Source organism: Mus caroli, unplaced genomic scaffold (genome assembly GCF_978045245.1).
Source record: "Mus caroli unplaced genomic scaffold, Mus_caroli_1 scaffold_5, whole genome shotgun sequence".
Lineage (NCBI taxonomy): Eukaryota > Metazoa > Chordata > Mammalia > Rodentia > Muridae > Mus > Mus caroli.
Genome location: NW_028227260.1, coordinates 66,872,299 through 66,885,453, shown reverse-complemented (window position 1 = coordinate 66,885,453; position 13,155 = coordinate 66,872,299). Strand labels below are relative to the sequence as shown.

The following is a 13,155-nucleotide window of genomic DNA, read 5'->3' as shown; positions in this document are numbered from 1 at the left end:
AGCGCCAAGCCTGCAGCCTGGAAGCCTCGTGCTCTGCCCAAATTTCTTCAGGTTTCTCTTAGGACTGGAGCCCAGAACCCACTGGCAGCTGTCACAGAACTGGATCCGTCTCCCAGTGGAACAGGGAGCTGTATCACTTAGAATTCCTGGGTAGCACATTCCTTCACTGGTCCTTGTCACACTCATGGATGAGGCTCTGTTATTGGCCCCTCGCTCCTGCAAGCTTCTGCAGATCCAGAGAGCAAGCGGCAGCAGGAATGACAGCTCTGAGAGCAGAGGCAGCCAGGGACAGTAAGGGCAAACGAGTCGGGTCCCGGGGATTGCGGGGGCTGGCCCCATGTGCAGACTCAGATGAGGTGGGGGTTGCACTCAGGGTTTGCTAGGGTTCTTTTTTGGAACCTGGGCTGCTAGACCTGACAGGAGAGCTGAGCAAGGGGGAGGGGATAGAGAGGGAGGAAGGGATTGAGGGAGGGAGGAGAGAGGGAGAGAGAGAGAGAGAGAGAGAGAGAGAGAGAGAGAGAGAGAGAGAGAGAGAGAGAGAGAGAGAGAGAGAGAGAGAGCCCTAGCAGGCGCTGGTCCAAGTAAGAGGTTCAGATCTGGACAATACTGTGCCAAGGGCACAAGTGGGATTTGGAAGAGCCATGTGTGTAAGAAGCAAAGCTGAGGTGATGTAAGCACCTGGGAGGAGCACAGGTCGAGGAAGAGGAGAAGGAGGAGGAGGAGGAGGAGGAGGAGGAGGAGGAGGAGGAGGAGCGGCGCGGCGGCCGCGGTGGCTGCCAGTCCAGAACAGAATGATGGGCAACTCTCACCACAAGCAACCGAGGAGTAAGAGCCAAAGCAGCAGGATGCATTCAGCAACAGGTACTCTCTTTCCTTCCCTCCTTTTCCCCGGGCTTCTCCAGCCAGGGCCTCCCTGGCTCACAGGGCCCCTGACCCTTGGCGTGACTTGCAGGGGCTGGCAGGGGGGCGGGGAGGAAGCCTGAGGGAGATGCGGGTGAACTCCCAGCTCCCCTGCTCTAGTGCCAGGCTGAATTGCATAAGTCTGGGCTCCTTGAGCAGGCAGGAGCTGGCTCTTTCGCCAGCAACTCTGTGCAGCCTCTGGAGGGTGGCTGGAGCACCAGCTACTGAAGTTTATTGCTAGCACAGTGCTTTCTCCCTGAAGCCATGCACAGCTTACCCTTCAGGAGTCTCCTTTGTTATTCAAACCTCCTGCTCTCCCAGCCCCCAGCCCCGCCCCACACGTGTACACCTACACCTCTCAGGGCTCCACCTCGGCTGCCGCCTGCTCAGAGTAAGCCAGATGAAGCTGTTTCTTGCTGTGTAATGCCCTGCCCCCCACCTCCCCGCCCCAGCCCTGCCTGAGCTCCTCTGGCTGCATGGACAGCTCAGAGTCTGTTGTCCTCCTACTTTCAATGTGCTCTTGCTTGCCCTCCATATCCCTCCAGAGGTGGACTCAAGGGTGCTGGCTTAGTTTTCCCCCAACAACTTCTTCCTAACCGCTCACAGTGTGAAGATTAGGGTCTGGAGACAACTTTTGGTAGCTTGCCTTTGTAAGGCACTGCAAGAGCACTGTGCAAGGAAACAGCCACTCTTGTCCTATTCACACCAACTTAACTTTTATCCCCTTCCCCCTTTTGGAAACCTAGGCCTCAGACATTCCAGGAAAGTGCACTACCAGTGAGCTGCATCTGCAACCCTCCTCTCTTGGCAGCACCCCATTTTTCTTTCCTCTCACACAGAGTCCCAGGGGAGCCCAGAGTTCCCTCTGTGCCGATTTGGGGAGCTTTCATCCCACTATCCAGGTCAATGGGAAGGAAAGAGGAGATTGTGCCAAGTGGAAGTCAAGTTTATTGTGGAAAGCAGCAGATGGGTCAGTGCCCTTCTGAAAGCATGCCACGTTCAGACACAGGATGCCATGCATTTAAGGGTAGTTGTTCAAGGCTAGCCATAGTAGCAGCTCTAGAAGAGGGGGATCTCACAGCATGTTTTCGGGGAGCAGCTACAAGATCACCAGGGATGTGCTGATGAACCCTACTCCAGGGACCTGTTAGGAGGACTGTGGCTTTGGACTTCAGGATATGCAGAACTGGTTCCTTTGGTGGACTAAGGCAAGGCAAGATTCTGTGTACTGGAGTTTCTTTGTTTCTGAGTTTCTGAGAATACACTCTGTTAAGGCAGTATACTATTAGTAGATAAATGGTTCAGCCACCTCTGCCTAGCATCTCCCTCTCTGCCATAGAGAAAGAAGGAGGCTCAGGACCTGCTGGCATGACACAAAGATGCTTTGCACAGCTTTGTTCAGGACCTGGAGGAAAGCTTCTCACTTGCTACTGTTGGAAATGTGGTCAGTTAGTGACAGTTGTTTTATTTCTTAGCAGTTGTTACCTGTTTCCAATGCTTGCCCCAACCCGATGCGTCCTGGAGAGAGTGGCCATTAGAGAGACCTCTGACAGCATGAGGAGACTGTCTCATGACCACTTCTCCCTCCCTAACACCTTCCACCTCTTAACCTAGCACCATGCCTGCCTACTCTCTATCTCTCCTCAGCCCCAGAAGCTTCCAGGAAAAACTCACTCCCACTGGGCAGGCCAAAAGAGTTAGTGTTCCATTACCCATCCCTCGCAGTATACAGCCTCACAGGCTGGTCAAAGAGAGAGAAAGAAACAAGCAACCAACTGTGCTCTCAGAGAAAAGCCGAGACCGTGCCTATGGGAGGTCCTTCAGTGACCAGGAAAGATTTTTTTTTCCAGGGGAGAAAGCCTTCCTTCTTTCTCTCATCACTAAAGGCAAATGTCCCATCCTCAGGATTCTGTCTTAGCCCTGCCTCTCCTCTCTCCTATCTGTCTGGGCTACCCTGGGGAAACCCCCTCTGTTGAGTTGACCTCTGCACCTCTGTCTGCTGCCAAGACTAAACATAAACCTAATGTCCCATGAAGTACTCCACACCCAGTTGGAGCACAGCTTGCTCCATCCTTTCCCTACTGCTCCTCTTTCTCCCTTCCACCTAGGAACCCAAACTAAGAACCTAGGAGTGGGCCTCCATTCCACTCTCTCCTTGATCTCACATAATTTTTATCTGTGCATCCACCCAACCCTTTACCCAATAGTTATTTGTTGCTGAGGCTTGCTCTGAGTCATCGCCCCTGCTCCTCTTGTCCGATGCCAGTCTCTACCCTTGCCTGTTCTAGAACTGATTCCTGGCCTCTGCCTTTGACCTTCTTTCTAGCTCACCTACCAGCCCCCATAGTGTTCTTCCCTGTTTTGTTCATACTGCTTTGTTCATAGTGTTCATACTTTCTTGCTTTGAGTCCAAACCTTGCTGACTTGGGGTGGGAGTATCAAGACTGTCTCCCTGCTGTGGAGGGAGATCCCAAGTGGCCCTAGGATTCTCGTAGAAGGTGGAGAGAAAACATCTTACCTTTTGGTTCTGTGTGTATTTTAATGCCTATTAGAAAAGTCTATACAGTGTATCTAACCCATAGTTTCTCATAGTTTTTGTTAGGGTAAGGTTAAGTGCCTTTAAAGTGAGACTCTGGATAAAATGATTAACAGTATACTCACTGCATGAAAAAGGCAAAAGTTGAGAAACTGGAAAAACAGTGCTTGAGCTCTGTGCAAGGGGTGGGGAGAGGGTTTCTGGGATAAAGTGTATGTTCCTCTAGTGATCTCCATTAGTGGGCCCTGCCTGCTTCACCAACCTCATCTGCTGTGACTTCTCAACCTAAACTTGATAATACAGTCACATTGAATGGCTCCTTCCTTTCCAAAGTCACCCATTCACCACTTCTGCAATTTGCTAAATGTGTTTTCCTCTGCCTGGGGCATATCTTCCATCCTCTGTCACGTTCTGGCAACTTCCTTTTTGTCCTTCAAAGCCCTCATCCAGTGTCATCTCTTCTCTGGAAAGTTCCTCATCTAGTCTCCTTCCTTCCTCACTCTTTATGTACATTTGATCGGTCTTCAGAATCTTGCCAGTGCAAGCACTGCTGCTTTTGTAGTCTTTATTTTTGAAATGGAGTTTTACTTTGTAGTTCATGCTGACTTCGAATTCATTTTGCAACCAAGACTGGTTATGGACTCCTGCTCTTCCTGCTTCAGCCTCCCCAGTGCTGAGATGAGAGGTGTATGCCGCTACAACTTGGCACTGGAGCTGCTGTTCGTTCATTTACTTAATACAGTGCTGGGGGTTGAACACAGGATCTTTTGCATACTAGGCAAGTGGCTGTACCCTTGAGGTCCACTCCTGGTGCCGTTTTTGGCATTGCATGCTGAAATGGATTTCAAAGACTGCACATGTGGGAGGATGAGAGAGCCCATGGTTGGGTCTCCTGGCTTTCTTTCCACAAACCTGCAAGTCAGTTGCCTTTGTAACTTGTATCTTTTGGTTGTAAACAGTCTGAGATCCTTAGAGGGGACTCTTAAAAGCACTTGCAGGACAATGAGAATGCACTATAGGAAGCTAGTTTGGAAAGCCTTTTCAAAGTTGAAGTTGCTTTTCAAAGTGGGGGGGGGGGGAGTAATGATTGCAGAGCGGGGAAGGCTCCCAAGCTGAAGGAAGAAATGGGCCCTGCATGTTTGAGAGAACACCAGGAGCAGCCACTAAGCTCAGCAGTTGGTACAACTGGATAGGGACAAGCAGCTGCCTGGTAGGGAGAAGTAGGGTGGGATGAGACAGCAGCAGCATGCAGAAGCCTAGCAGGACCTTACTTAGAACATGGGAGGCTGCTTTGAGGGAAGAAACCTTGTCTGCCAACTTCACATTCTGGAAATGATTTTCTCACCAGCTTTCAAGCCTGTCACTTCTTGAGCAAATGTTATTGTGTATGTGGTGTGGTAGTTAATGTGTACTTATGGCCCTGCTGCTACATAGCATATGCATAGCTTTCCGTGTAGTGCCTTGCAGAGAAGGGAGAGGGACCTTGCATTTGCCGTACACCTATTACATGCTAACCCTCTACATCCACTACTTAACCCAGCGAACCACCGCCAGAGATGGATTATTGATGCCATGTTACAGATTAGGAAGTGAGAACCAGAAGGAGGGCTGCTCCACACGCTGATAACAAGGACGATGTAGAAGAAAAACTTGAGCTCAAGTCTGTGTGCCTTTGAAGCTTGAACCTATTATGGCATGTCATGTGCTTCTCAGCATCTTTGCTGTGGCAGGAGTTAGTAACCCTGGAGACTGGGTGCTGTGGAAGGAGGAGACCATGGCTCTGTTCTGGTAGGATGAGCAAATCTCTATAGCAACAAAGACTGCAATGCCCAGCTTGGTAAAAGTCCCACCATATGTCTGTTTGATAGCATGTTTGTATTGTTGGAATAATTGAACTCATGAGGCTCTGTGTTGAGTCCAGAAGCTAGAGCAGGGGATGCCTGAGCTATCACGAAAGTGAGCATCTTGGATGTAAGCCTAAAACAGTTGTTTAGAGAGGCTTCAGGTCCAGAGATAGCGGTTATCAAATTGGCTTCCAGCATCCCCTCTCGACAGGTATGATGCTGTGAGCAAGGTGACCCAGGTTTCAGGTTGAAAATGAATGCACCGTTCCCTTGTTCTCTTCTCTGTACTGAAACCATATGAGGGGATCATTTGATTACATTTTCAGTACTTTTGTATAGTTGACCTGGCCCTTTCATATTCCCAAGTTTATTGAATTATATAGCGTCCTTGCTATCATTAAGATGGAAGCTAAATGACAGACACGAGGAAGTCAAATTACACCTACTCTGGGGGCCTTCCTCCTAAAGACATATTTCCCAACCAGACTTAATGATTCCAGGGAATGATTTCATTTAATGCATGGAATGAGTTAAAAGTCTAAGCCAGTGAACAAAAATATTTCTGAGCATTTCTTGCCTCCTATAGCTGCAGAGAATCTTACAGCAGAGGTGTAGGTCCTAGAGGTCAGGGCCCATCATGGTACAAACTTTATATTACTTACTTTTACATATCTGTGACCAAAATACCCAAGGGAAGAGTTCTTATAAAAGGGAAAAAACCTTCACCGTTTCAGAGGGCCCAATGAATGTTCTCATGTCAGAATGTGGTGACAGAAACATGTAGGGAGCAGTTCTCCACCCATGGGAGCCAGGATGAAGAGCATGAAGAAGGGACTGGGACCAAATAGAGCCTTCCTCCCTAACCCCAGTAACCCTCCTCCTAAAGTTCCTACCACTTTACTAAATATCACTACCAGCTATAGACAGAACAAAACTCATAAGCCTACCAAGGACATGGCATAACTATGACACCCACATTTCCTGAACAATGCTATTTTTTTTAAAAAAATAAAGCATAGGGGGAAAGGGAGAGATGTTATAATTATAACCTCAAGAATAAAAAATTAAAACTATGGAACATAAAAATACAAAACCATCTCTGCATGTGGTCAAGAGTGGGAACAGAATGGCAAAGAAATGCAAACTTGACTGATGTGTGATGCAGGGTGTGTGGATTTTTTTTTTTGTTTGTTTGTTTGTTTGTTTCGAGACAGGGTTTCTCTGTGTAGCTCTGGCTGTCCTGGAACTCACTTTGTAGACCAGGCTGGCCTCAAACTCAGAAATCCGCCTGCCTCTGCCTACCAAGTTCTGGGATTAAAGGTGTGCGCCACCATGACCGGCGTGAATCTTTCTTTAACTTAGATTTCCATTAATACTGTTACATGATTTGTGCAAGGAATAATACAAACCAGTAACACACAGAGCAATCACACTGGCAAGTCACAAGGACAGACCAAATCATATTTTCCTGAGCTAGCATAAGCAACTAAAAGATGTCATACAAACTTGGGTGTCTTTTGAGATGGACTGGGAGTGTGGCAGAATTAGTAAAGAGAGCCCAGGTTTGAATGCAAGCCCAGGTCCTTATGTTGCATCTTTGAAGGAAGTCGTTTATTTCAGCCCTCATAGTCTTAGTTTTTTTTACTGATAATGGAAAGATAAGAATAACACAACCAAGCGAGGTGGTAATGGTGAGCACCTTTAATCCCATCACTTGGGAGGCAGAGGCAGGCAGGCAGATCTCTGTGAGTTCGAAGCCAACCTGGTCTATAAAGCAAGTTCCAAGACAGCTAAGGCAACACAGAGAAACCCTGTATCAATGGGTGGGTAGGGAAGTGGGGGGGTATGGGGGACTTTTGGGACAGCATTGGAAATGTAATTGAGGAAAAGAAAAAAAAAACAAAACAAACAAACACCCACCTTACAGGGATGTGGTCTTGTAAAGTATCAAATACTGAACAGTGTAAAGCAGTGTTTCTCATCCTATAGGTCTTGATTCCTTTGGCTTTCAAATGACCCTTACACATGAGTCAAATATCAGAGATCTCCTGAATATCAGATATTTACATTATGATTCAGAACAGTAGCAAAATTACAACTATGAGGTAGCAACCAAAATAGTGGAACTGTATTAAAGGGTTACAGCATTAGGAAGATGGAGAACCTCTGATACAGTCTTACCATGTATGTATGTGAGATATATATATATTTTTTCTATATCTATATGGAAAGAAAGAAAGAGAAAAAGAAAGAAAGAAAGAGAGAAAGAAAGAAAGAAAGAAAGAAAGAAAGAAAGAAAGAAAGAAAGAAAGAAAGAAAGAAGGAAAATAGGTACTTTTATGTTGGATATGTTTTAAATGTGTCGCCTGAATATGTGCGTGCTGGAAACCTGGGCCTCAGTGTGACCATGCTGAGGTAATGGAAGTGAGACCTGGAGGAAGATATTTAGGTCCCTGGGAATGTGCCATTACAGGAGACTACTGTAGTTCTTTTGCGATTCCCCCAATTAGATCCCAAGAGAGCAAACTGTTATAAGATCAAGTCTGACCTTCAAATCTTTCAGACTCCCTGTCTCACCACATGATCTAACCTTCTCTCTCATGAGGCCTTTGGCCATGCTGTGATGTTGCTATAGAAGCCCTCCCCCAAGGCCTAACAGATGAGACTGTAAGTTAAATAAACTGTCTTTTTAAAAAAAATCAGTATCTGCCCTTTGGTACCAAAACCAGACTAATACGGCTCCTGTTTCCCACTGTGCCTCTTTATTGACCCCGAAGCTATTCTCGGCCCAATGCCGCTAGTGGTTTCAGATGGTGGGTTCTTTGTCTCCTGTGGTCACTGTGAGCATTACTGAAGTTTGACTGAGTAAGTGAAGCCTTAGTCTTGAGGGGAAAGGAATCTGGAATATGTTACGGTGGGTTTTTTTTTCTTCGTTTCCTGAAATGTTTAAAATCTATGGAGAGAAGTTTAGAATTATTGCTGAAGGGCATAATGAATTGAAGACTTCCTCAGTCGATTGCATCCTGAGCCAGGCTTGATCAGTTCAGGATAGCGTGTCTTTAGGCAGGTGACTATGTCCCCAGAGTTTTCTGGCCAGTGCATCCCTTATAGGATAGTGGTAAGAATGAGACTGGCTACTGCATCAAAAGTAGCTGTGGTGTAGCAAGCACTGTGTGTTTAAGATTCCCAGAGTAGAAAGGTTCTCCAGGGGTTTCCTGAGTTCTCTAAGGGAGTCTTGGAGAGGCACAGAGTGAGTATATGACCATGACTCTCTTATTTATTTATTTTAAAATGTTGTACAGGTGAATATTATATGCTGAGCACACACCCCACACCTGCCCTTCCCTTTCTTTCCCTATCCCTCCTCGAGTTTGTCTCCTCCTTCCCTAGACAACTTCACTTCTGCATCCATTCAGTACAGATGTACATGGATTCCATGTGACTGTAAAAAAGGTAGGAAGCACAAATGAGAGAAAACTGGATAAGTCTCTTTCTGAGACTGGCTTAACCTGCTTAATGTGATTACCTCCAGTTGCAACCATTTTTTTCCCTACAAGTTACCTAACTGTGTTCTTCTTTATGACTGAAAAAAACACCAGCCATTGTGTCTATATAGCACATTTTCCTTCCCTCCTATAACTCAGTTGTTGTGGGCAGTGCTGCAATCCACATTGTTGTGTAAATATGTATCTTTAAATACATGTGTTTGGCACTGGAGATGGAAGCCAGGGCTTGTGCATGCCAGGCGAACAGTCCTCGCTGAGCCCACCTCATGATCATCACATTTTTGCATGTCAACATTGAAGTGTATTCCATGGGGGAAAAAACAGACATTTTTGTCTCTTACTACGTTGGAGCCCAGACATTTTATTTCATTTTATTGTGTTTATTGAAGAACAGGGAAATCCAGATATTTTAATAAAAATGAGGTATACGGCTGAAACCTATTCATCTTCCATAAACCTTTCATTTTTAAAGACTCACAGAACCGAGGTGACATTGCCAAGGTCACTCAGCTACAGATGTTAAAATGGGCAACAGTTCAGCTACTCTTACTGCTGCTGCCCCTGCATCATGGGAGTTGTCCTTTTGACCTCTGGGAGCAGCTGAACTGTTGCAGATACCTTGGGCCACATAGCCATGGCGTGTGACCATAATGTGTCCACATGGGAGAAACTAGATAGGGCTCTCACACTGAAAAGATGATACTTGAGATGATAAGCAGTTCCCTGGTGGGAGATCTTGCATGCTGATAGGTCAGCTCTTTGTCACCCTCAGGCAGTATCTCCAAATGATTTGGGCTGGTTCAGCTTTCTAAGTGCCATCTGTGACCCTAGAGAGTACTTGTGCTTCGGATGCAGCCCTCGTTTCTCTCAACAGCAGATTTCTTATTTCAGAAGTTAGTCTCCTGCCCAATTCTCCATGAACACAGATGGTGGAATGTGGGGTCCTAGGCATATTTTGCTCCCTGTTACATAGAGTCCTGTTCCTGATATTAGGGAGGATGTCACAGGGCCATTTCTGGAAATTCCTTATAGGGTTAGGACAGGGGTGAGCCGTGCTATTGACAGCTCTTAAAGCTTGTCTCAGAGAGGATGTGCTGTCACCTTGGCCACACTGGGAGGGAGAGATGACCACCATCTAGCATCCTTCACAGTGCTTTGACTTTGTGCGAGTGAGCAAGGAATGATGTCTGAGTTGCCATCAATCTTGCTGAAGACACTTGGGTGTTGGAGAACCTGTTCCTGCTTCTGAGTTCTGGCTCGGGGATTTCTGGCTCCACAACCATTTTCCCCCTGTGCCTGTGTTCTCACCTCATGACTGTACACTGCTGCTGCCACCCTCCCCCATGCCAGACTCTTGACTTTGGGTTTGACGTTAGTTTTCACCTCTTCTCTAGAGACATCAGGGCCTGACCTGGGAGACGGAGACTGTGTCCAGGGCAAGGTACAAAGGTTCAAAAGTTGAGATCTATTGGGGTGCCAACCCAAAGAACAATTGTAATCCACAGAACCCAAAGTCACACTGCTGGATCTGGGGATGATGAAGGTGGCTTTATTCCCACCAATATCAGGATTCCAACCCCCAAGACAAAGTCTGTGTTACAGAAACTTGCACACACCATTTTCCTAGCCAAGGGACAACAGTTTATCCTAACACAAGTCAAATTCTAAGCAGAGGTGGAGTGGGGGCAAAATGTAAATATTGGCCAGGATTTTAGTCCTTAGCTTCTTCAAGTGTTCAACAATATCTCTCTGGCTACAGGGGATGGTGACTCTCCCAGGAGGACCACCTGGAGTGAGAAACCGCTGTGGCAGGGGAGGAAGATGATAAACTAAGGCTTGTGCAAGGCAGGTCAGAGGTCACAGGCAATGGGAGCCAAGAGTGAGGCCAACAGCACTTTAAAATGCTTTCCTGAACCTTGTGTAGAGGTCTAGAGTGTAGATGAGATATGTCCCTAGGAAGAGCGTTGGGAAGCAAGCACTGGAAGGGTCTGTACTGAGCCAGACAGTATTTTGCAGATATTAGCTCAGTCCACACAATGCCTGTATAGTATGTGTGCTTTTATTATCTTGAAAGGGGGAATCTATAGATTTGCAAATGTGCCTTGTGTAACATCTATAGAGGCCTACAGAAGTTAACTTGTCCAAGAGCACACAGACAGTAAAGGAAGAAGCTGAGAATGTGGGCCTGGGTGGCAGGGCTTCCAAGTCTGTCCTTAAGTCTTTGCTTCTATAAAAATCTGCCCATGTGAGGGAAGTAAGATGCTCACCCTAGCTTTGCCCTCTGGAATGGCTACACATTAGCATTGGATTTCAGCATCTCCCAAGAATTCCCCTAGCTGGACTTAGGGACACAGCCTGTAATCCCAGCACTTAGAAGGATCATGAACTTGAAGTCAGCTTTGACTACATAAGACATTTCTTCTGGGGAAGAAAAAATGTTGTGTGATGGTTCTCAACCTGGGGAGATTTCAAACTTCTGAGGGGCTCCACCCTTCAGAAGTCTTGGTCTTATTGCTCTCATATAAAGCACAGCCTGCAGGGAGTATGGAAAAGGTAGACCAGCAGGCTTCACAGAAACACCTTGAGGTGCAGCTGACACACATCTGCAGTCTGGCCTGTCTCTCTACCTGTGGCTGTAGCTTTTTCCTCTCTAGCAACAGCCAGATTTCCTGAGAGGTATACCCAATCCTCTTCCCTTTCCTTCTTTAACCTGCTGTAGTGTGGCCTCTACACTACAAAATCCACCTTTGCCAAGGTCCTTGCCTCAGTGCTGCTGATGTGACTATCACCAGCCAGTGCTACTCTTGAATATAGTCCCTTAGTCTTTTTTAACAATGGCTTTTTAAAAACCATGTGATAGAAATCGGCCCTGAAGGTAGGAGCCCCAGAAACTGCTGCTCCTGTGTTGAGTTGAAAATCTTAATACAGGTGATTTCCACACACCCGCCCCAACCCTCAAACTGCATTCCCATCTCAGTGTCCCTGGCTGAAACAGATGAGAACCCAGCTCATGCTGGGTCTCCTCCCACACTGTGGGCAAGAAACAGTCATGCATCTCCTCTGATTAGAAAATGGTTAGTGGGGTGCAGGCCCAATCCCTGGCCCATACTTATTTCAGCAGTAGAGCCATTTAGCTATTTAGTACTGGGGAACAAAGGAGTCTATTTGTAATCTGCTCCTGGCCCACACGCCTTGTTTTTGTGTCCTTGTCTTCTAAGCGTACAGAAACAAATTTGAACAAGTTGTGTTTTCAGTACTTTAAAACCAGTGACTCTTTCATGCTTTGTGCCCCGGGAAATAGTCCTTGCTAGAATCTGTGATCTGCTGTGTGATGGAGGTAGAACCAATGAAGAAGGTTAGCAGTCTTCTCCTGATGCCACAGAGAGTGGAACTGGATTCCAACTCCCGTTGTCTTCTGACAGAGTACCTTAGGAGAGTCCTTGTCTGTAGCTGAGGTTCACTCACTTCCCTCCCATTACCTGGGACCTATCATCCAGCTCTGTGCTTGGTGAGTATGCTCTACATTGTAGGGACCTTGCTAAGAGCTGGAGAAACTGAATTGAGTTACACCCAGCTAGTTTACAGACTTGTTCCAGGCCAAGAGGGAAAGCGTGTGTGCTTGAAAGACTTGCAAAAAACAGGGCCTATCTCTGTACACGTCTCTCCTCTGGGAAGGAAGGGGCCTGCATGGTGACAATAGACCAGGGAGCTGACTCAGACAGCCAGTTCCTGTTCATTTCCCCTCTCAGCAGGACAGCCGCTGAGCGGGAGGTCAGCCCTCCATGAGGCTGGGACTCAGCCTCCAGCTGAAAGCCGAGATCCTTACCTAGAGAAAGATAAATCTGACTCACAGACAGCTCCCCTCACTGTCCATCAGCTGTGACTGAGGTGAACAGAACCACTGAGGTCATAGGTGGAGAGCCAGGGGTTTGAAAAGAGAAAGGTGAAAGTCCCATTTTGAATCCAGGATTGCCTTTCCTGGACTGGACTGCCCAGGAACTTCTCTGAGCAATGTGATTGATAGGGCCAAACTGGCACAGCCAGTGTGCTGGGAACTGGCTAAGGAAGTGACCCTGGGTGCTCTACTGAGGAACCTAGGGGCAGGTTTGGAATAACGTGGAGCCCCTGGGCTCTGGGCTCCCAGAGTGAGCCTGGCACACATTTCTCTGCTGTGTGAGGATTGGCTGGACGTGGGTATCCACAGCACTAGGATGGAGAGAGGCGAGTCTCTTACCCTCTTCTGGAGCCGGGGAGGTGAGTTGCTGGGAAAGGAGGGGCGCTCAGGACCAACTTGGAGCCAAGAGGGAAGGGAGGGAGACCCCTTAGTTTTAGAGATGTGCAGGGAGGGGTAGGAAGGAGACTTGGAAGA

The 13,155-nt window shown here is 47.2% G+C and overlaps 1 protein-coding gene across 3 annotated transcripts in view; it reads left to right on the top strand.

Annotated features, from left to right (window-relative positions):
* Nhsl2 (NHS like 2) overlaps window positions 1–13,155 on the top strand; it is a 243,962-nt gene that overhangs the window by 156,476 nt on the left and 74,331 nt on the right. Inside the window, exon 1 of one of the 3 annotated variants that reach the window (XM_029473277.2) lies at window positions 792–861. The exons of the other annotated variants lie outside the window; for them this stretch is intronic. Within the exon in view, the coding sequence (XP_029329137.2) occupies window positions 792–861 (70 nt within the window). Of the gene's footprint in view, window positions 1–791; window positions 862–13,155 lie in introns of those variants that run through there. 3 annotated transcript variants of the gene reach the window in all.